This window comes from Panthera pardus, unplaced genomic scaffold, assembly GCF_024362965.1.
Source record: "Panthera pardus isolate Hobbes unplaced genomic scaffold, ASM2436296v1 HiC_scaffold_19, whole genome shotgun sequence".
NCBI classification, from domain to species: domain Eukaryota; kingdom Metazoa; phylum Chordata; class Mammalia; order Carnivora; family Felidae; genus Panthera; species Panthera pardus.
In genome coordinates, this window is record NW_026526754.1 from 2,474,803 (window position 1) to 2,500,279 (window position 25,477).

The window sequence follows — 25,477 nt, forward strand, 5'->3', positions numbered from 1 at the left end:
TAGTTACTGGATATTTGTTTTATAATTTGCATGGTAATCCAATCTCTACCAAGACTTCTCCTATCTAGAGTGTTTTGCCATGCCAGTGTGTGTGTGTGTGTGTGTGTGTGTGTGTGTCTTTGTCTTTAAAAACCATTAGGTTACTGTTCAGAACATATACCTTGGAAGTCTGACCTATGGAAAATACAACAGGAGGATATAGATTTGATTTTCTATGTCTCTTTTAAACACTAAGTGAAGTCGTCAGTCCTCTGGGTCAACATTTGGGGGCTGTACCTTTATAAACCCATTTGCGAAACTTTCGATATTTTCCTCCATTTCTGTTTCCTTCACTCCCCTTTCCCTTCCTGAAACCAAGTTGAAATAAAATGATACAAAGCAAGGACTTCTGAATAGTATGTTTATACAAAGTTTGGAGTTTCCAGTGTCTCATACCTTTTTTCCTAGACTCTGCATATTTCATGTGTATTTTGTGCACCTCTGAATTAATACTAACAAAATATTCCATCACTTGCTCTGCTTTGAAAACCTCATTAGCAGGGTAAACCCCAAAGTTTCTAACATAGCTGAGAAGTCTCAGGTCCCTTTTCAATCTCTTCTCTCCATCTTCCATGATACTACTCCACAGGAATACTTCCTGATGCCTCCTTGGCATTGCAAGCATCACTTCCTAAGCTGAACCTGTGTGGCATTATTTATCCTCCTGGAGCAGGTTTGTTTCCTGACTGGGTTACCTTTACCACTAGTTGTATAGTTTTCTCTGAAGGAAATTTGAAAGATTTTATAATCAGCTATGTTTGCTAAATGGCAAAGACCATATAGCCTTGTCATGATTCATATGTATTTATAAATGTAAGGGAATCTTAGAGTTAAACAAAAGAAGAAGAAAGGAATGTTGTTGAACTTGGTTTAATTCAGTGTCAGTGCTCCATGACCTTATTAAGTAAACCACACACACACGCACACACACACACACACACACACACCACAAACGCCACACCATATAGGTGATGTGCTATGCCCTACAAGTTTTTCTCAGGCACTCTTTGAGAAATGCTGTCCTCCAAAATTCCTACTGAATCTTAAAGGCCTGGGAGACTTCCACCTCTGTGTGGAGGCATTGTGTCTATCTAGCTTGGTGGTTACCATGTCTCTTCCCTTCCAACAAAATGTCAGCTCCTCGTGGTACCACATACTACCCACTAGCACAAAGCCTAGGCCTAAGGCCTTTTACTATCCAGTGTCAATTTTACTTTCTTCAAAAGGGTATCAACTTGGCTTCTAAGAACAAATGGAAAGAAGCATACACATGTGCCCACCTTGCTTCAGTCCTAAATTCTTACTCAGTAACTTATAGGTTGAAAACAAAACAAAATATATTTGTATGAAATAGGCCAAGATTCTCAAACAATCCCTGACAGCATGTTCTCTGTGGATCATCAATCTCATTTAGGTGAGGTGCTAGAATATGGAATTGGGGATCGCACAAGAGGTTCAGCCAATGTGTATGTTGGCTGAAAACATGACTCCAAAAAAGATGGAGATTGAATGTGTCCTGCAGGTTGATCCCAGTATATTTGAAAAATAATGATATTGGCCCCACACATTTAAATGAGGAGGAATAAAGTACAAGCCTTTCCTTTACCCTGAATGAATAAAATACTTGGAAATTACCAGAGGAGGAGTTATTCCAATACAGGGAACTAGATTGTCTTCTGTTATAGGGACCCATTAAGGGACTATTTATAATGTTTTGCTCCAAATCAAAGTCATGTAGCTCTAACAACAAAATAAAGCAATCCTAATGATTTAATCCTATATTTTGCTTTTTAGACTATGACATTAGTTAAAATATATACTAATAATAATTATAATTATTTATTAAGCACTTGATATTGCACTAGATATTTCTGAAATATCGGAGTTTAGTAGAGGTTAAGACTGAAGGTCACAAAATTAGTAAATGGCAGAGCTGTGATTCACACCAAGATTATTCTGGTTTCAAATCCTTCCACTGTATTTTTTACTTATGTGCTCCCCTCTGTCAAAAGTGAGCTCTAAAAGTCATACTTCTGTTAATGATGGTTTTGAAATATATTTTGTTAAGTATGATTTCTTCAAATATTGTTTTACGGATTCTATTAATTTACCATCTCCTAGCTACACCCCCCAAAATGAAAATAGTACTGTATGCATTTTGTTGAGGCTATCAATTTCATTTGTTTTAAAATCAATCCTATCTCCCTCTTGTGCATGCAGATAGATCCTGAAAAATGCCTGCTGGTAGGGGAGTTAAAATTAAATCTCCTAAATTTATTGTCTCATGAGTGTTATAAAATGCCATATTTTTGACTCACTGTTTTATATTTATTAGAAAAAAGCCAACAGAAATTTTTAAAAGAAATAAATAAAGTAGCAAACACACTCATTTCTGGTGTTTATCAACAGATAATTATTTTTACTTTTCTCCCTAAGCTTTCTTTCTTAAGATTTTGTGGAATGCTTTTTGGATAATGTGTCTTATGGGTCACAGGAGTTGACATTTTTCGCTTTTGAAAAATGCTCACTCTTGACCACAATCTTATTTCTAAGAAGTTTGTTGCACAGGCAATGGAATCTCAAAGTCTGCTTCCTTGGGAAGCACTGCAAGATCATAGAAAGTGCAAGGACTTTGGACGCTTCAAGAACAGACCTTGAAACCCATGTATGCCACTTTTCATGGCCTTGGGGAAGCCCCTCACCCTTTTTCAGCCTCAGCCTCCTTATCAGTAAAATGTGGCTGCCAACACCAATCTCCGAAGTAGTGATTTTGATTGTATGTTGGATGTCTGTCTATATTACGGTATTCATGAAAGCATGCGGCTTTCACAATTCCTTGTCTGCATCTCAACTGCTACCACCTTAGATCACCAAGTACCTCACCAAGTCCTGGTATATAGTTTATGTTTAATAAATATCTTTTACCAACATCTTTTGCAATTACAGCCTATTAAATGTTCTTCCTGCTTAATTGCATGTATGCATGTGTGTGTGTGTTGTGCATGTGTGTGTACATTTTATTCAAAATGCGTTTTGTCCAGTTTCAGTGTTGCTTATTACATTCTTCTTAATCTTACACTTAGCCACAGAGGTCTTCAATTCTTCAAACAAACCAAGGTCTTTCTCCCTTGAGGGTCTTTGCCCAAGCTTATCGTGCTGGCTAGAAGTCTCTTGCTTCCACTGCTTGAATGTCTAGCCCTTTCTAATTTTTTTTTTTTTTCAGATTCAGCTTAAAGGATACTCACTTAAAAAGTAACTTTCTCTGACAACACTATACAAAGTAGGGTCTGCTTTTTCTTTTTTCCCCTCTGCCTAGTTGTGCCAATGTTTCCTTCAATCCAGTTTTCAAAATTGAAATTATATTATGTATTCATTCCACTTTTTTTTTTTAATAAGTCCTCTTCCTCATTAAGTTCCATTAGACAGGACATTCTTTTTTTGCCCTTTTTACATTGTTTCCCTGGGTCATATTACAAGAGTATCTTGTAGATGCAATACAAAATGTTGTTCAGTAAATAAATAAATAAGTGATTTTTCATTTGAAGAGGTTAGTTTGTGCACTGTGTGAGTAAAACAAGTGTTTCCATGGTAATATCTGAGAAGCTAGTTATTGAAATATTTGTCACTGCTGAATGAAATGAATTAGAACTATGATTCTAAAATTTCGTGAATATTCATTACATGCAAAGCATTAGCTAGATACATATCTAGAAATATAGGATATTATTTTCTTCCTTTCTTTGTAGTTTTTATTTATTTATTTTTTGACCTATGACATTCCTAGGATAAGCCAACTTCATATTGCTACAGTATTGGTCAGAGACAAAGGGGATTAGAAGAAGTAAACCAAAGCATTTTTTTTCATCCCAGACATAATTGATGCCAAATAGCTTGCCTCAGCTTCTATAGAGGGTGATGAAGCTTTAATTATATGCCACTAGATTTATTTACAGTAAAAAAGGGAAGCTCCTCCCTGAAGGAAAAAAGAACTGAAGCAGTCTGTCATCTAGTCCTCAAACAGTAAAATATTCTCTGGGACTAAATAAGAGACCTTGACTCATACCTGGAAATACAACATTTTCAATGTAGTCCTTGCATCAATGAACCATCTGGAGCAAATTATCCTAATTATGTATGTATGATAAGCAAGGGGTTAGCATCTGAAATAAAATCCTAGAAAGACCCTATCAAGGGGATAGGATGTAGAACAGAGTTATGGAAGGCCCTCTAGCCAACACTGGTCACTAAAGCTCTCTATTTCTCTTTTCATGTTTGGTTCTGAGTGTGCTGTTGTCAAGCATAATGAAGGAAGATACTGGTTTCTCCACAGCTGTTACCTGTTCCTCCACCCGTCCAGCCAGATTACCATTCTCTTCAGAGAGAACCTGGTTTATCCCCAGCTGACTCCTTTTCAGCTCTTGATAGATGTTTCCTGTCTCTGGTGGAACAGGTCCTATATTAAGAGGTCTTTTCAGTAAGATAGCTTCATTTCCCTTCAGCTCTTCAGCCTCCTTTCTGCCCAGAGGATTTGAGGTATGTTCTTGCAATTCTATCATTTCTAATTTTATTACGTGTTTGCCAGAGAGAAAACTCTAGAAGGGAAAAAGACTGTTGTTTAGGGCATTGTTTGCCACTAAATCCCCAGTACCTCACCAAGTCCTGGTACATAGTTTCTGTCTGTTTAGTAAGTATTTACTGACTGACCCAAACCTACCATCATCCTATTATACACATGAACTATCAGTTATATATTTTCTAATTTTGAACTCTTTAAACCATACCATCATTTCTGTTTTGGCCATTAGAGAGGAGTCAGTGGAAGGAATCTTTTTTATTCTTACTGTTAAACTGAGAGCCAAGTAATTTGTAAATGATTGTATTGTGATATGATTGAGTTGGAGACTAAGGATACATATTTGTCATCTTAAAACTTGTGACTTGAGATAAATTACCTAGAACTATTGGGGAAATTTTTCTAAAATAGAAGTAATGAGCAACAGAAAATACTTTATTAATTATCTAATGGAGCAATTATTTCAGATGATTCTAATGAAAAGGGATGCACCATGATTTTGTATAATATGGACTATGGACTTTTCCTGTTATGGGTGGTGGTTCCTCTCTTAGGAAATAAATTGAAGAAAATGTCATCTGTCAATAATAATGAAAAGGTTTTAGAAGCAGACATGATTTCCAATTCTGCTTTCAAAGAACCTATAACAGTTTCAGCATAGATGTATCATGTATTGGAGATGTACTTCCAGAGAGGAGGAAAGTGTTGTCCCTCCTTCCTTGGTGAAAGTTTTTATTTAGTGTTTTTTATTTTTTTTATTTTTTTTTTTATTCTTTAAGGAGTCCAATTAGTGGAAAAGAGTGGTCAAGTACAGTAGAGTTGTCTGTGTTTTGTTGATACTGGTTCTCATTTTGTGAGATGTTTTAAAAACCTCTTTGTAGAGGCTCTCTCAGTCCAGGAGGTTTTTACAGACTGAGTGTTGCAGTGGCTTGCTCTTAATTATTCCCAATGATCCCCAGCTGCCTCATTTCCCAGGAAGTAGATCCTCTTTGATTTTAGCCTTAAGTCCATACCTTCCGGACAAACCAGACATTTCAGAGTCCTCCACATTCCTTTTTCTCAGGCTGTTGTAAAGCAGACATTAATGGTTGAAAATATTGATAGAACTATGAATTTAGTGCTCATTCAGCTATTGGCATTTGTTTTTCATGAGTGTGTTATCACCTCATAATGAATATTCTGATTTCAAAGTCAGAGGTTGTGTAGCATTATGAGAAATGACTGAAAATGTGTATGTTGAAGTTACATAAACACACTAGTGTTTATGTTGATAACAAATTTATGTTGATAACAATTAATTTTGGAAAATGTTAAGTATAAAAATAAGATACTTGAGCCATTAAAAGTGGCCTACTAATGGTGTAATGAATTACATGAGTTGTGACTAGCACAGAGGATTCAAGGAATTCAGGAGTTGTTTGAACAACTTCATGTGTATCGACCAGTCCTATGTCCAAAACTTAGGTGAACAGTCAAAAATCTGATTTCTTCATGTTAATATGAACTCTAATAAACGTACCTAAACACGTTCACTTGAGGATAATTTAGTGGCAGTGGACAGATACACAACATAAGCATTTCTTCACAGAATGAGTCATTCATTTTGATATGCAAAAATCATAAAACAAAGAATCAACTTTTTTTTATTTTGATCTTGCATAGGAAAGGTGATGAAACAATGCATTTTTTTTCCTGAGTATAAAAACTGCTGAGGAATCATTAAAACCTTAGAAATAGTCAAAATCCATAGGATAAATCTCCAGATTCCTAGAGGTCCAAAGGTCAGTATCACAAGTGAAGCCAATGTGGAATTTTTGAAATCTCAATGCCATTGACTCTCTGAACTTGTGTGGTGAGTTTTGCATGAAAATGGGGTTTTATTTAAATTCTAAAGCATTAGATACATTCTGTGTGATCAACAATGTCTGGTGTAGAAGTCTGTGATTGGCTATATTATCCCAGCAACGATCTGGCCCACACAACCATATCCTTGAAACTAACCTGTATAAATTTTGATCAAACTTTCTTTGCCAGCTCAATCCTAACTTAGCTAAATGATATTTACTACTATATATATGTGTGTGTATATATATATATGTGTGTGTGTGTGTGTGTGTGTGTCCGTGTATACACAGACACACACACACACACACACACACATTCCACCTTCAAATGATAACAGATGAAAATGTTCAAAAGATAGGCTAAAGGGCAATTCCACATGATGAAATTAGGAAACATTTAAGTTAATGTTAGAATATTTTTAAAAAAGTGTATCGCTGCTAAAAATGAATATTTTGATAACCATATTTATGACCCGTAGATGTTTGAAATTAATCAGTTTTATTGCTAGAATTTTAGCTGTACTTGGTGTGTGTGTGCACGCATGTATTTTGTGTCTCTTTTTGGGAGATGGAAATGAGGCTAATCCTTCAGATACATGAGAGTAGTCGAGGGGAAAATGTCCCCTATTGTACAGGAGCATTGTGAAATAATGAAATAAAAGTATAGGGCTACAGTGTTAGTCCTCTCTTTAGGTGGAAAAAAATATCTAACTCTTGTCAGGTAAGCTACTCGGCAAATAGTAAGTTTAATTCCTAACACCCACATGAGGCACAAGAATAGTTGGATTAACAACTCCAGTGTCATGCTGTCAGCTGCTGTTTATTTAAATTAAAATGTCACCATCCAGAAATAAATTAGGAAGTTGAAAAACGATAAATTTCTTAAACATACAGTACTTTGGCACCTTGTTAAAATAAATCTATTACATTTGTGTTTTTTAGAACTTTACATAGACTATTTCCATTTTGACATTCAGAGTAGAGCAGGTTTTGTTTCTCTTTGTGTTGTTCACTCTTCCTCCCTCCTTCCCTCCCTCCCTCCTTCCCTTTTTTTTTTTTTCCTTCCTCTCTGTTTTTGTCTGTCTCCATTGTCCCTATCTCTGCTACAGAAGACAGGTTTAAAAAAAAAAGTTTTGATTAATCCACAAAATATTCAGTTGCTTTCCTTGCATGTCTAAAACATATAGTTCATCCTATGTTGATCTAAATAAATCTACACTATTTATAGATTTCAAAATTAGCTTTCTACAACTGGTCTTGCTGGGTTTCACCCTTAAGTAGTATTCCTATGATTGATATGAAACTGAAAGGCCCTCCCCATGAACTTTTTCTCCTGCTTCCTGTCATTGGAAGGTTAAAATTCTGTCCCCACCTCTCTAAGATCTTAGCCTGAGATATTTTAAGATGGTTGTTTGGCTCTGGGTTCATGGCCCAGTAGGTTGTTCGACTTCAGGAGCCAATGTGGTCATAAGTAGGGAGATTTAACAAACATCTGAGAAAGAAAAATGCTCCTTTTCTGTTCCCATTTGGGTGTTTCCTGCCTGTGACTTTGAAAACCATAAATGATGAGATGCTCACTATAATGCAGGTTAATTAAATATGAGACAGTTGTATACAAACATATTCAGCATTAACAACATGGAGATATTTACTTGGCCGGGTTTTCCATTTTCACATAAAAATGCCTCATATTCGGATGCGAATTCAGGGGCGTTGTCATTGACATCCAGCACTTTAATAGCAACAGGCACTCGTGATATCTGACTGTGGTTCCCTATGGGAAGGAAAAAATAACATCAGCATTGAGGGTATTTCATTTTTACCGTGCAACTCAACTTTCTTCTTGAAAGCATGTGTGTCTGTTTCTACTTCCCTTAATTAGGGTGTTTTCAACATAGTGATTATGGAATCTGACCATTCAATAAGGAAAAATAGCACGTGCTTGACTGCTTAAAAAAAGGAGAAATTATTACTTCAAACACCATTTGCTGGAGCTTCGCTTTACAATGACCATGTCTGAAAAACTTAAAAGAGGTTTCCTTGATGAAGAAAGCTTTATGTTAATGATAAAATCCATTATACAAAAGAAAAAAGCGCTGTGTGGAACAAAGATTTATCTCTTTGTTTCTCCTGGGTAGAACACAAGCCATTTTTGTGCTATTACCATATTTGACTGGCTATATACTAAAGGTGAACATCAAAAACCCAGGAAAAGGCCAGAACCAAGTCAATTGTTAAGAGAATGTCTTTAACAATGGTAAACAAGATAACATTAAAGATGGGGAAGCCTACTTTTTATGAATTTTTTTTATTAAAAACTGACCTTGGGATCTTTTTGGATAAGCTAAGGCTAAGTCATTTTAATATTGTCATTTTCATAAAGATTTTCATCAGTGTAAACAGATAATAATCTTGTAATCTTTTCAGGTCAATTCCAACAGCAGAGAATTTAATACATAATCCTTAATCCTCAGTCCTTAAATTTAAAAAGTTACATACGCACACACATATGCACAGAAATCTGGTCTAATATATTGCTGACTTCGGCCATGTGATGATTTTTCACTTGTAATAAATGCCATACAGTTTGTACCATGTAATAATATTTTGATTTCTTGTAAATTATACAGAATGCATTGGTGATGGCCAAGTATTTGTGTTTCTATGGCACTATTTATATGTAAGGCAAGAGGGGGGACATGTAAGGCTTTTGAATATGAAACAGACTTGGATTTGATACTTCAAAGCCTTCTTGGTGATAATTGATTAAATTCAGATCTCTAAAACCTTCACTCTTTTTTGTGTGTGAAATAAGAAAATACTTCTATTATGAAAATACTTGTAAAGCACACAACCAATAATCATAGCCATGTTACAAATTTATAGTTGGTTAAACCCACTGGCAGTGTTACAAGATTTGAATTTAGTTAACTAGGATGGCTACTCTCCAATATTCTAATTTGATTAACTGTGGATGGATGAATATTATCCTGTGGAATCCCCACCGCCTCAGTCATGGAACATAACCTCATTCCCCAAAATCAAGCCAATGGCCTTAAATGTCTCACCTGATGAATCCCTTTTCTTTTCCTATTTTAGGTCTAATGAATGAATTGGTTCATTGAGAGAGGAACTATGGATCTCTCTAGTTTGAATGGAAAGAGAAGTTTTTTTAAAAACATTACATGACCCTAAGGCAAGGAACTTACATTTTATGTTTTGTCACCTTATGTAAGGTGAATAAATAAGGTGTAAGGTATTTGAAATACACCACCTCTCTTCTAGCTGGACCGTGAGCTAGATAGCAGCTGCTAGAGAGAAAAGGGCATATAGTGTTTGTACTACACAGCAATGTGTGGGGCCCCAGCTTTGCCTTGTACCACCTACATGATCCTGAAAAAATTACTTAACTTTCTTTTATTCCTGATAAAATCAAAACTGAAAAACTGAACAATTTATTTTCTGAATTGTTAGAAATAAGAGAAAACAGGAAGTGCTCAGATACTATTAGGCACGTAGTCAAGGGCATTTTAGCCTTTGCGCTTTGTAATTGTCAGCATGATCAGTACCATGCATACTGTTTAGTATATGCAATAAGAGATCTTTCGCATAAGTAGATCTCTTCAGTCCTAAGTAAATTTTAACTGTATTGAATCTAAGTAGGAGTTACATTAAATTCAATGATATTCCCATACTTTGATGGGAGACTGCCCTTCAAAGGATAATAAGCTTTTACCAAGATTATTCAGTTAAAACTTAACTCGAAGATGTAGTTGCGGTCTCCCAAACATGAAACCTTTGCATAGTATAGTATTGATGAACTTCAAAAACAAAGTATATCAAGGTAACTAATCACTGCTATTTCTTCAAGAATACTTACAGGCTTATTCTAAATCTTTATCTCATGAGTGACCACTATTTGAAGGTTGAGTACAAATACCACATACCAAAAGGGATCTATCATGAACATTCTCAGACTTGTATAATAATTTTCAAACCTCCCTGAGAGTCGGAACAGTTTAAATTCCGTATTTTTGTTCAAGGTGCTATTGCACCCAAGTTGAACCCCTTAAACTGATTAATTTTATTTTGTAATTCTCTGGATCCCAACTTTATGAACTATTGATCAGTTATTTACTTACACAACATTCATTTTCTCTGTTCCCCATCAGAGACCAACTCTTGTGTATATAAATGATGACAAGAGACTTCTATTAGATTTTTGTCATCTACCTCTCTTGACCTAACAATGAGTGATCCATATATGTTTAATAAATAGCACATACAGAATAGACTGAAATATAAGTGCACAGTCTTGGGAAACTTAAGTATAAGGAAAAACTATCTGATTCCTTTTAGTATGATTTTGCTTCTTGGAAAGTGAGGAAATGTTAACCTTGAGTCAGGTTCATGGGCAATGGCTGATTGGTCAAGTCTACCAACCGATACTCTGTTTTCTCTCTTAGACTGCACACACACACACCTAACAGGCAAACATGCATACACAGATTTTTTTCCTCTCAGAATTTTGGCAAAGTATAATTATGCTAAAGCCGATGTTCTCTTCTCCCAAATTCACTAAATTCATGTTTTATTATATAGTTGAATTCAATATATTTTTAGGTGTTTGCTTTTGACTTTGTAGTTTACAGTATACCTTATTAAAAGAAAATCTGAACTGTACCCCCCTGGCACTGAAAAATGATATGCTACTGGATGTTTAGAATTTCTGTAGACTTAGGGTTAACTGTCCATTACCTATTATGTAAGCACTAACAAAATAATATAATCTCTTCTCTTCATAACTGTGGAATTCCTTGTTATCCTTTAAGATTCACACCAAACTACATCTCTTCCCAAAAGTCTTTTAAACATACAATTCAGGTTGTTTCTGTTTGTTTTTTGTTTTTTGTTTTTTACTGTTTTACTTGAGGAATACCGCTATCCCATTGCCCATAAAAACTGGTAAAAAATAAAAAAATAAAAAAACATACATTTTTTTTTTTTTAATTTTTTTTTTCAACGTTTATTTATTTTTGGGACAGAGAGAGACAGAGCATGAACGGGGGAGGGGCAGAGAGAGAGGGAGACACAGAATCCGAAACAGGCTCCAGGCTCTGAGCCATCAGCCCAGAGCCTGATGCGGGGCTCGAACTCACGGACCATGAGATCGTGACCTGGCTGAAGTCGGACGCTTAACCGACTGCGCCACCCAGGCGCCCCTAAAAAAACATACATTTAATTTAAAATTTTTTCTTTATTTTTGATAGACAGAGTATGAGTGGGGGAGGGGCAGAAAGAGAGGGAGACACAGGATCTGAAGTAGGCTCCAGGCTCTGAGTTTTCACCACAGAGACTGACTCAAAGCTTGAACCCATGAATGGTACCCACCCGAGTGCCCCCATATATTTATTTTTTTAATTTAAAGAGAGAGAATCTTAACCAAGCTACAGGCTCAGTGCAGAGCCCAATGTTTGGCTTGATCCCATGATCCTGGGATCATGTCCTGACCTGAAATCAAGTTGGATGCTTAACCATCCTAAGTGCATACAACAAGTAAAAATACTTATTCAAGAAAACAGAAATGTTGGTAAGAGAATCCTGTGGCATTTGAACCAATACCTGCTTACTCCTCTTACCCTTGTAGTTCAGGAAGATGAGAAATCTACTCTGGACAAACACAACCAAGAACACAGGGGTCCTTCTCCCCCAAGCTACTAGTCAAGGGATATATACCCAGGACATTAGTGTTTCTTATCCTGCTCATATACCTGTTGCTTACACTAAGTTTGGGGCAATTGCTGGTTGGGGGCTGCCTTTTTCCACCAAGTCCCTACTCATGGGACACACTTAGACATTTGAAACAATGTCATTGAGAATCCTGGGCCCTGATCTTCCTGGCCAAGTCTCATGAGGGGAAATTTCATGCTGAGAGAAATGAACCAAGAAGACTGAAGGCTATTACTCTTCTCTACCATACTCCACCCACACAGGGCACTCCACTCCTAAAGCAGAGTGTCACTTGGCAAGCCATGGCTGAATCATTTTGTCTTGGGATGGGCAGGAAGATGAAACATAAAGCAGAGAGCTCTGAATCTTTCAGGAAGAATGGATGTCATTTGTAAAGGAATGTGGAAAAGATCAAGCCCAATGATTATCTCAAGATACTGGAAGTTGTTGCTACTTGCTGGAGACAGATCAGCCATGGCATTCTTCGGCTGTAGTTGAAGAACTCCAATGTCTGCCTCGATGTTCACAGGGCTATTTTTTATCATGCCATGTTTTCTAGTTTTCTGTCTCTAATAAGAACACTTATTACTATATTTAGGGCCTACCCAGCTAATTAAGGATGATCTCATCTTAAAATCTATAACTTCATCACATCTCCAAATCCCCTTTTTCCAAATAGCACATTCATAGGTTCCTGGGGTTAGGACCGAGATATATCTTTTTGTGGACCACCATATAAGCCCCTATATTCCATTTTCTCAAAAGCTAGGATATTTGTGACTAAATAGGATGATACTATCACAAACCTGCTCCTGTCCTAGAAAGCAAACATAAATGAAAATAATTCAGTTGTTTTTAGCTGCTTCTTTGAATTTATTCTTCAACATAACATATAAACTTGAAGAGGCTTAAAAAGCTCATAACTCCCTCCTGAGATTTTCGATAACACCCTTTTGTCAGTCATTCATTTATTCTTTCATTTTCTTCTCTTTAGCTATCCAATAAATAGTGTCCTCTCTTTTGCCAGTTACTAAGACAAAGCTCTTACAATCAAGGAGACCACAGTAATCTAGGAGATACATTATAATGGTTTTATACCTTCATCTATTCTACAAAATATTCCTTTACAAAATGCTGCAGAAGAACACAGGAGGCAGAGACCTTGTGCTATAGTCATAGGAACGATTTAAACAAGGAAATAAACTTTGAATTAGCTTTAAATGAGTAGATGTACCCTAGGTAAACAAAGATGTACAGATATTTTAGATAGAATCAGCCACATATGAAAAGGCCCAGAAGCCTAGAGACCATGCCATCACCAGTACATCAGTAGCCCAAATTTTGAGTGCATCCAGAGAAGTAGCTGGTGGTGATGCCAGGACACAGAATTCAGGCCATATCAGGAAGTCTTCTGGTATATGTTGATGAGTATGAGCTGTATCATGTGATTAGTGTGAAGCCGTTGAACTATTTCTTGATGAAATTTACAATTTTAAAATGTTACCATAAAGCAGAGAGGCAAGCAAAGTTACCATTGGTTTATTTTGTTTTTCTAAGCATATGGCTGTCCCAGAAATTTACTGATTATTTCTTGAAACTGTTAAAATAGGAAGAAACACAATAAAATAAAATAAGAAAACTAGTGCCTCACGTCCCCAAAATATTCCCAAAATGTGTTTCCACTATCTACATTAGATGAACATGCGTGATTGAAATTATTGCAAGTGTCATATTTAAATGCTGAAGATTCACTTTTATCTAAATTAATGAAATGATGGCAATTCAAATTTTAAAGATACTATAGAGCAATAAAATTAATTAGATAAGCTTCTGAGGAAATAATTCATGTCCTTTGTGACTGGCCCCAAAATGTTTGCCTTTCATCTGATACACAAACATTAAATATAAAGATATTATAATTAGAAACTTGATTAGCATTCATTAAAGATTAATTTTCTAAACACAAGAGATATGACAAAGTGGTCTGGAAGGAAAAGCCTGTTTGAATTGGCCACAAAAGTCAGACTGTTTTCACGTACCATGGAAGAAAAAAGTGAAATGGCACCTAGTGTAAACAACTCCTTGACTTCTACCATTTGAATTGTAGTGACTTCCTGTCACCTCTCTGTCACAGAGCCTCATGAATTGCCCATTAATTTTGCCCTTTTATAATCAAAGGTAATGGAATCCTGCCAAGTCTAAGTTACTTGGGAATTTGCTTCTAACTAGTTTCCATGAGCTGTTTTTGCAGACATCGATTGAAATAAACAGCCTCTCCTTTTCAGACTATAAGAGAGAAAAAAATGATTTGACAAATTTAGATATACTGGTGGGTCTCAATAAATAATTCTTGAGCCTTCTGCAAGTAGAAGGGTGGAAGCCATGAGCGGTAAATTACAGTCAACAGGGGAATGCAAAGTAAGAGAATTTATAATTGAATAGGGATGAGAGGAACAGTGGAAGTTTATAAAATAGGAAGATGTGAACTGAATATGTGATAGAAAAATATAGCAAGTTGGGAAATGTAAAACAAAACTGATAAGAAGGTTTAAGGAAGTCTTGGTAAATAATTTCAGGAGCAGACTTAGGCTGCCTAGTGACTAAATATAAAACTTTTTGAGGTCTATTATGCCCATTGATGACATAATTTCTAAATTGCTAGTGGATGGTCTACCAATCAATAGGTTATTAAATAGGAGCAACTTAGGATATAATAAACCAGTGGATACCAGCATGGGAGAAATGCTACTGGGGATATTTTTGTTAGGTGATTCTCTTGACGATATTATTTTTATGTGTTACCCTTTCACTATCAGGGCAACAGCACTGATTGTTGGTTCAGTCTTTTGACTCCCTCCAATACACACCAAGAAATTTCTGCCTTCTAGAATGTATCGAGGGAGGAGTTGACCACCAGAACTTTCATAATTTTTTATTGTACGATTGTGAAAATTTCAGCAAGGCAGACTATAAAGAGGAGACACTCTGTTTTACTCCTTAAAAATCTGGCATATTTACAGAATAGTTTAGAATTAAATAGAACTTAAATCAGATGGAGGCTTTAGTATCAAATAAACAAAGTTTGTAAGTTCTACTTTTCTATTACCTAAATAGCGTTCGCGGTAAAGGGAGAGAAATGCTCTCTGCTGATGGAGTTGTGGACTTAGACATTTTGAAATGGCTTAAACTCTCCGGAGAAAATAACTCCAAAGGGTGACTTTGGCTCAAGTCATCACTGACCCTGTCTGTTTTTCCACCTGCTAGAAAGCAGGCTACCTGGCTACACCATTTTCAGACACTCTCCAAAGGGGCAGAAAATGTGTAGTCCTCTTATTTATTAGATGCATCTTACATGAACCTAGAAATTACAGAGTCCTGCCTAAACATGTGGCAGGTGCTCCACTCCACCCTTTTCCTGTCTATCTGCATTAACCTTCATTATCTGTTTACTCCGATCAAGGGTTGAGGTCCTTAAAACTAAGTAATTTATGCTTGTAAAATTATGATCTCCTAGGAAAAAGTTTTCAAACCATTGAGGTGAGAACTAACTTTTGAAGTTCTTGCATTCTATATTTTTATTAAGTGTAAAACTTTGATAGTCACATTCTAAGTGAAGACATCTATGTCCATTTATAAGTGAAAAGTAAATACTAATGAGAATGAGCTATTGTCCATTTTTCTCAATATCTGCTATAAATTATTACCTACTTTTTGTTTTTGTTTTTTATTTTTTTAACATAATTTATTGTCAAATTCGCTAACACAGTGTGTAAAGTGTGCTTTTGGTTTTTGGGGGTAGATTCCTGTGGTTCATTGCTTACATACAACACCCAGGGCTCATCCCAAGTGCCCTCCTCAATGCCCATCACCCATTTTCCCCTCTCCCCCATTCCCACACCCACCTTCAACCCTCAGATTGTTCTCTGTGTTTACGAGTCTCATGGTTTGCCTCCCTCCCTCTCCGTTTGTAACTATTTTTCTCCCTTCCCTTCCCCCATGGTCTTCTGTTAAGTTTCTCAAATCCACATGAGTGACAACATATATCTGTCCTTCTCTGACTGATTGATATCACAAGGCATAATACCTTGCAGTTCCTTCCACGTTGCTGCAAATAGCATGATTTCATTCCTTCTCATTGCCAAGTAGTAATCCATTGTACATACAAATCACATCTTCTTTATCCATTCATCAGTTGATGGGCATTTAGGCTCTTTCCATAATTTGGCTATTGTTGGAAGTGCTGCTATAAACATTGGGGTCTATGTGTCCCTATGCATCAGCCCTCCTATAACCTTTGGATAAATTCCTAGTAGTGCTATTGCTGGGTTGTAGGGTAGTTCTATCTTTAGTTTTTGAGGAACCTCCACACTGTTTTCCAGAGCAGCTGCACTAGTTTGCATTCCCACCAACAGTGTAAGAGGGTTCCCATTTCTCCATATCCTCGCCAGCATCTGTTGTTTCCTGAGCTGGTAATTTTAGCCACTCTGACCAGTGTGAGGTGGTATCTGATTGTAACTATTACCTACTTTTAATTGTGCAGGCTTACAAATTTGTTTTCTTCTGTTGTCTACATTCTTTTCGTTTTGTTGTTGTACACATGTGTACATGCATATGTGGTTTTCTGTTTGTTTTGTTTTAGATTTGTGTATCACTTTTGCTCAATTTATGACCCAAATAATGACTTTCTCTTTGTACGGTCCTAAATACATCTTTCTAGCCTTCTCACCCATCTCCTCTTTCTACCAACTGTAACAGATAAGGAAATAAAATTTTGTGTTGAGTTTATAACTCCCATGTCCTCTTCGATAATCTAAGTAAGTCTTTGCAAAAATCTCTCATTTTACTTTGCCAACAAAATTGCATTATGCCTCTATTACCAAATCCTCAGTGGTTTTTCTTTTCCTTCTAATTATTTCAAATAGGATTGATTCAAGATTATTGGAACTGAATTTCTTGAAGTTACTTTTACAATGCAGTTGAGTTTAAATCCCTTATATATTCAAATCTTAATTAAGGAGACACACTTTCAGAGGGACTGATACATAGATGTATCCAATATTCAGTTTAAATGAACATTCAGTACCAGCTTACAATAACAATTATGCCTTAATACATAGACATGCGTTCATACATGCATGCACACAAAACAACACACTTTATTAGAGAAGAAAACTGATACTGTAAACTGCCCAGCATTTATTGCATGATCTGGTATATACCATATATTTGGTGTTTGTTGGGTTACTGTGAAGAATATTATGTCTCAAATATGAATCTAGTCTCTGGGTATGTAAGGTCTGAAATCCACCTATATGAGTGAAATATAGTATGTAGTAAAGAAGTATCAATTCTTGAACATCCAAGGAGTCTTAAAAAAGGGTATATTATATGGACTTTAGTCATCTCGTTCATATTTACTCAAAGCCAGGAAGTGGTAAAGCTAAAATGTGAATGCAGGGCAGTCTGACCAACAAGTAAAGAAACAAATAGGAACAAAACTAATTATTCCCCACAGGCTTTTTAAAATATAGTACTTACAAAACATAATCTTAAAACATCATATCAATTTCAGTATGAATCACTCCCCACAGAATACAAGACCATAATAAGCCAATCAACAATATATTAAAAAAAAAAAGGTTTGACGTTTCCATTATCATGGAATTTTCTATTAGTGAATTTATATATAGAAACCTAATAGTCATATATTTTTTTTCAAAGTTCCTGGGATGGCTCCATTACATTTTTTGTGTAGGGACAACTTTGGTAGTTGGAAGTCAGCTATGCAAACAATAAAGCATATAACTCTTAAGGTTTTATTCCAGTAGAATTTTATAAAATTAACAAACCCATATAACCACCATCCAGACCAAGACATCCAGTATAACCAGCTCCCCCAAAGCCTCTCAGGTGCCCCATGTCAGTCATTATGATCCTTGGGTAACCTCTTCTGTAACTTAATACTACATTAATTTGCCTTCTTCACAACTTTATAAAAATTAAATTAATGTATTGTATAATAGGCTTCTTTAGCTTCCGTAGTTGCATGTAGCTGTAGTTTATTTTTCCTATTACATGGAAAATTATTTCATTGTATAAATATACCACAATTTTATTTATTCTCTTTCTGGTAAAAATGTGGGATATTTCAGTTTCAGGCTATTTGAAAGTACTATAAATCAGTTCTGTATATCTTTTGGTGCACAAATACATGAATTCACGGCATACTTAGGAATAGAGTGAAAGGTGATAGGACACACATCCTTTCAGTACGAGTGTGTGTTCAAATATTTTTCTAATTAGATGTACCACTTTATACTTTGACCAGCAATGAGTAAAAAGTTCAGGCTTCTTCAAATGTTGAAAGATACTTGGCAAAGTCAGCAATTCATTACTAATTTTTAATTTTAGCCAATGTAGAGGTGTGTAATTTTATTTCACTTAGATCTTAATTTGCAATATCCTGATGATTTGGTGCTAAGAATCTATTATGCTAACCCGACTACCCGTATATCTTCTTTTATGAAGATTTTGTAATGGGTTATTTAGGTTTCCTGATTAATAGGCACATTATATGTTATGACTATGAGTCCTTTGCTAGACAGTGTATCACAATACCTTCTCACACTGTGTGGCTTGATTTTTCACTTTTTTAGTAGACACAAATTCTTTACTTTCTCTCACTAAAATTTTGTAGTTTTCTGTTTAGAGGTCTTACACATCATTCTTTATATCCTGTTACTATTTAGTTGAAGTCTTTTTACTAGTATAAGTAGTATCTTTATTTTCTCTATTACTAAAATATCTGATTATAACTATTGATGATGTAAACTTATTTTTTTTTTCATTTTTATGCACTCAATCATGATGTCTATGAAGAGTAACAACTTTATTTCTCCCTTTCCAATATTTTCACTTTTGTTTCTTACTTGTATCTTACTGTACTGGCTAAAACCTTCAGTATAATTGAATAAAGTAGCAACAGTAGACACACTTATCTCATTTCCAATTTCAGGGAGAAAGCATTCATTCTTTTATACCATTAAGTCTCATATTTGTTTTTTTGGGTTTTTTTTTTTTTGTGTGTGTGTGTGTGGCTATCCTTTATCAGGCTAAATTCCCTGCTATTTCTAGTGCGCAAAGGGCTTTTTCTCATGATCAAGAGATGGATGTATACACTTTTCTGCATCTACTGAGATTGATGATAGGTTTTTAGGTTTTTTTTCTCTCAATATTTTAATTCACATTAATAGATTTTTTGAAAGTTATAACCTGTCCTTCTATTCCCTGGAGTATTATATTTTTACATTAGTGGTATTGATTTGCTAGTATATTACCTAGGATTTTGTTTATGAGAAGCAGATTGTTAAATCTCTTATCTTGTAATATGCTCATCAGCTTTTAGCATTCAGATTAGGCTGCCTTTGTGACATGAAGTAGAAAATGCTCCCTTTTTTACTTCTCTCTGATAAAGTTTGTGTCTGGTTCATTTGGGCATGACGGTTTATGTGTTAGAAGTTAGTAACTATGGATTCAATTTATTCAGTAGAGAAAGTGATAGACATAATTATGCCAGTTTGTGAAGACTACATTTTTAACTTACTAGCTTATTTCATAAGGTAGCTTAAACTTTATGGGCATAAATACATTCATAATGTGCAATTATTATGTTTTTAACATCTATAGAGTCTGTAATAATGTCCCCTTCCTCATTTCTGATATTGGTAACTTGTACCTCCTTGCACCATTTCATCTTTACAAAGAAACTTTATTCATCTTTACAAACAGCTTTTGTTTAGTTGAATTTCACTATCGTACCTGTTTTCAATTGCATTATATTCTATACTATATTTTGACCTTTCGGCTAGTTTTTAGATTTCTATTCGCTTGTAGCTTCTTTGAAGTGGGTGCTTAGATGACTGATTTTTAGCATTTGTGTTTTTTCAATACAGATGTTTAAGGTTCTTTTTCCTGTGGACACTGTGTTAGCACAAGGTTTGCCATGTCAGGATTTTAGTATCATCCATTTTAAAAATGTGCTAATTGCCTTTGTGATTTTATTCTTTTTCCCATGGACTAATTAGAAATGTATGGCTTCACTTCCAATACATAGGGATGATTTTAGTTGACTATTTTTCCCCCCATGGTTGAATTCCATTGTGTTAGGAAGTCATACTCTGCATGTGTTGAGATTTGCTTTATGGCCCAGCCTTTGGACATTTTGGGTAATTTTTTTTTAATATTTATTTATTTATTTTTGAGAGAGAAGGAGAGAGAGAGAAAGAGAATAGGAATGAATGAATGAATGAGCAGGGAGGGTCAGTGAGAGAGGGAGACACAGAGTCTGAAGCAGGCTCCAGGCTCTTAGCTGTAACCACAGAGCCTGACACGGGGCTCAAACCCACAAACCATGAGATCATGACCTGAGCCTAAGTTAGATGCTTAAGGGACTGAGCCACCCTGGGTAAATATTTCAAGTCCACTTGATAGGAACGATTTCTGTAATTTTGAGTGCAGTACTTTAGACATTCAATTAGAAAAGATTACGAATCACAATATTCAAATACTATCTATCCTTGTAAGGACACATAGGTGTTTTGTTGCTGTTTTGTTTTTGTTTACTTGTTTGATTAGTAGAGAGTTGGGGGTTAAAATTTTTATTTGTAGCTGTTGATTTATTTTCCCTGTTTCTGTCATCTTTTTTACCTTATGTAGTTGGCAAATATATTATTGGCAACATATAAGATTTTTATATTTTCCTGCTGAATTTAATCATTTATCAAGAAAATTTTCTCTTTATTTTTTGTAATCTTTCTTTCTCCTTATTCTGTACTACTTTGCTTTGAATTTGCATGATTGATCTTCTTTAATCCTTAGAGTCCTTATGTGTCCTTGATTTTAGGTTTACTCTGAATAGAAACAGGATTCAAAAATTATTCCTTTTTATTTTGGTTTGAAAATTGATAAATATTAATTGAAGTATGTAGTTTACTTACATTCAGTGTGATTGGTTATATATTTGGGTGTTAATTTCTTATTGTACTTTTTCTTCCTCATCAATTCTTTACTATTTTTCCTATTTATATTTTTTTGTACTGATAAATTTCAGTTCATCCATTTCCCCATTAACTAATTAGTTACATAGACTTTTATTCATATTATCTTAGCTGGAACCTTAAATATCATATTTACTTATTGTTTGTTTTTTAATTTTGATGCCGGTATAGTTAACACAGTGTTGTATTAGTTTCAGTTTTACAATATAATAACTCAACAATTTTATATATTACTCAGTGCTCATCATGATAAGTGTACTCTCAATCCCCTTCACCTAATTCACCCATCCCCTCACCCATCTTGCTTTTGATAACCATCAGTTTGTTCTGTATAGTTAAGAGTCTTGGTTTTGGTTGTCTTTTTTTTCTTTCCTTTAATAATTTGTTTCTTAAATCCCACGTATGAGTGAAATCATATGGTAATTGTCTTTCTCTGATTTAATTCACTAGATCCATCTATGTTGTTGCAAATGGCAAGATTTCATTCTTTATTATGGCTCAATAGCATTCCTTTGTAAACACACACACACAACCACACACACACCACTTCTTTATTCATCTATCAGTGGACACTTGGGTTGCTTCCATATTTGGCTATTGTAAATAATGCTTCAATAAACATAGGAGTGCATATATCTTTTCAAATTAGTGTTTTTGTATTCTTTACTTAAATACCCAAGAGTGTGATTGATGCATCATAGGGCAGGTCTATTTTTAACTTTTTGAGGAGCCTCCATATTCTTTTTCCACAGTGGCTGCACCAGTTTGCACTCCCACCCACAGTGCACCAGGGTTCGTTTTTCTCCACATTCTCAACAAATTTTGTATCTTTTCATTTTAGCCATTTTGACAGGTGTGAAGTGATATCTCATAGTAGTTTGATTTGCATTTCCCCGATGATGAATGATGTTGAGCATCTTTTCATGTGTCTGTTGGCCATCTTTACTTCTTCTTTGGAGAAATAGCTCTTTATGTCTTCTGCCCATTTTTCATTGGATTATTTGTTTTTGGATGTTCCTTTGTATAAATTCTTTATATATTTTGGATTCTAACTCTTCATTGGCTATGTCATTTGAAAATATCTTCTCCCATTCAGTGCATTTTTTTTTTTGCACATATCTTTTTAATTTTTTTTTTTACATTTATTTATTTTTGAGGAAGACAGAGTGCAAACAAGGAAGGGGCAGAGAGAGAATGAGACACAGATTCCAAAGCAGGGTCAAGGCTCTGTGTAACCTGTTAGCACAGAGCCTGATGTGGGGCTTGAGCCCAGGAACTGTGAGATCACAACCTGAGCTGAAGTCTGATGCTCAACTAACTGGGCCACCCAGGCACCCCTCAATGGGTTGTCTTTTAGTTTTGTTGGTAGTGTCTTTTGCTATGCAGAATCTCATTATTTATATATAGTCCTAACAGCTTAATTTTGCTTTTTATTTCCCTTGCTGTAGGAGACCTAGCTAGGAAAATGTTGCTATGACCAAATTCAGAGAAATTATTGTCTGTGTTCTCTTGCAGGATTTTCATAGTTTCAGGTATCACATATAGATCCTTAATCCATCTTGAGGTGGTTTTTTTTGTTTGTTTGTTTGTTGGTATACAATGTAAGAAAGTGGTCCAGTTTCATTCTATGCATGTACCTGTCCAGTTTTCTCAGAACCATTTGTGAAAGAAACTGTCTTTTTCCCATTGCATATTCTTGCCTTGTTTGTTAAAGATTAACAGACCATATAATAGTGGGTTTATTTCTGGGTTTCCTATTCTGTTCCATTGGTCTTTCCATGTAGGAATTTTTGTGTGTGTTTGCCAATAGCACACTGTTTTTATGATTAGAGCTTTGTGGTATAACTTGAAATCTGGAATTGTGATAACGTACAGTTTTATTATTTTTCAAGATTGCTTTGGCTATTAGGGGTCTTTTAAGGTCCCATACAAACTTGAGGATTGTTTGTTACAGTTCTCTGAAAAATGCTGATGGTATTTTTATAGGGATTTCATTAAATCTGTAGATTGCTTCAGGTACTGTGGACATCTTAACAATATTTGTTGTTACAATCCCTAAGCAAGGAATGTCTTTCTATATTTGTGTCTTCTTCAAATTCTTTCATCAGTGTTTTATAGTTTCCAGAGTATAGGTCTCTCACATCTTGGGTTAAGTTTATTCCTAGGTATTTTATTATTTTTGGTGCAACTGTAAATGGGACTGTTTTCTTCATTTCTCTTTCTACTGCTTCATTATTAGTTTATAGAAATGCAATTGATTTGCATACATTCATTTGGTATCCTGTGACCTTACTGAATTCATTTATCAGTTCTAGTTTTTTGGTGGAGTCTTTAGGGTTTTCTCAATACAGTATCATATCAACTGCAAATAGTGAACATTTTACTTCTTCCTTACCAGTTTAGATGCTTTTAATTTATTTTTGTTATCTGATTAGGTGGCTAGGACTTCCAATACTATATTGAATAAAAGTGGTGAGAGTAGACATCCTTCTCTTGCTCCTCACATAAGAGAAAAAGCTCTCAGTTTTCCCCGTTGAGTACCATGTTTCTGTAGGTTTTTCATATATGGCCTTTTTTTTTTTTTAATTTTTTTTAACATTTATTTATTTTTGAGATAGAGAGAGACAGAGCATGAACAGGGGAGGGTCAGAGAGAGAGGGAGACACAGAATCTGAAACAGGCTCCAGGCTCTGAGCAGTCAGCACAGAGCCCGACGCAGGGCTCGAACCCACGGACAGTGAGATCGTAACCTGAGCCGAAGTCGGACGCTTAACCGACTGAGCCACCCAGGCACCCCCATATATGGCCTTTTTTATGTTGAGGTCTCTTCTCTCTAATCCTACTTTGTACTTTGTTGAATGTTTTTATCATGAATGGATGTTGGACTTTGTCAAATGCTTTTTCTGCATCTTTGGAAATGACCATATGGTTGTTATACTTTCTTTTATTAATGTGTATCACATTGATAAATTTGTAAATATTGATAAATATTGAATACATCCCAATTGATCATGGTGAATGATTTTTTTAATGTATTGCTGTGTTCACATTGATAGTGTTTTTAATAAGGTATTTGCATTTGTGTTCATTAGAGATAAAGTTCTCTTTTTTAGTAGAGTTATTATCTGGTTTTGGTATCTGGCTGACGCTGGCCTCATAGGATGAATTTGTAAGTTTTCCTTCCTTTTCTATTTTTTTGGAATAGTTTGAGAAGGTATCCACTCTCCTTTAAATATATTAGAAATTACCTGTGAAGTCATCTGCTCCTGGACTTTGGTTTATTGGGAATTTTTTGATTACTGATTCAATTTCATTTCTGGCAACTGGTCTGTTCAAATTTTCTGTTCCTACTTAAGTTTTGGTAGGTAAAATGTTTCTTGCAATTTATTTCTTCTTGGTTGTCCAATTTGTTGGCATATAATTTTTCATAATATTCTGTAAAATCTTTGTATTTTTTTGGTGTTGATTGGTATGTCTCCTCCTTGCTTTTGAATTTGAGTCACCTCCCTCCCTCTCTCCCTCTCTCTCTCTCTTTCTCTCCCTCCCCCCCCCCTCTCTAATGAGTCTGGGTAAAAGTTCATGAATCTGTTGATCTTTTCAAAGAACCAGCTCCTAGAGTCATTGATAAATTATCCTTTTAGTTTCTATCTGTTTCTGCTCTAATCATTATTATTTCCTTCCTCCTGCTGGTTTGAGGTTTTGTTCTTCTTTTTCAGACTCCTTTAGGTATAAGGTTAGGTTGAGATTTTTCTGACTTCTTGAGGTAGGCTTGTATTGTTATACACTTCCTTCTGAGAACAATTTTTGATGCATCCCAAAGATTTTGGACCAATGTGTTTTTTTTGTTTGTTTGTTTGTTTGTTTTTTTAGATTTTATTTATTTTTCAAAGAGAGAGAGAGAACACACAAGTGGGGGGGGGGGCAGAGAGACAGGGAGACACAGAATCCAAAGCAGTCTCCAGGCTCTGAGCTGTCAGCACAGAGCCAATGCAGGGCTCGAACCCACAAACTGTGACATTATGACCTGAGCCAAAGTTGGACGCTCAACCAACTGAGCCACCTAGGCGCCCCTGATGTGTTTTATTTTCATTTGTTGTCATGTAATTTGTGATTTCTTTTTTGATTTCTAGGTTGGCACATTCATTTTTTAGTAGTATCTTATTTAACCGCCACATACTTGTGCTTTTTTCAAATTATTTCTTGTGGTTGATTTCTAGCTTCATACCATTGTGGTC

General features: G+C 35.4%; 1 protein-coding gene across 6 annotated transcripts in view; it reads right to left on the bottom strand.

The window, feature by feature from the left end:
- CDH8 (cadherin 8) overlaps positions 1–25,477 on the bottom strand; it is a 361,920-nt gene that overhangs the window by 59,749 nt on the left and 276,694 nt on the right. For 5 of the 6 annotated variants that reach the window (XM_053906508.1, XM_019455740.2, XM_019455739.2 and 2 more), the window contains 2 exons: positions 8,109–8,230; positions 4,377–4,631 (listed from right to left, as the gene is read on the bottom strand). In XM_053906508.1, the coding sequence (XP_053762483.1) occupies positions 4,377–4,631; positions 8,109–8,230 (377 nt within the window). The remainder of the gene's footprint in view (positions 1–4,376; positions 4,632–8,108; positions 8,231–25,477) is intronic. The other variant, XM_019455741.2, reaches the window with a different exon arrangement.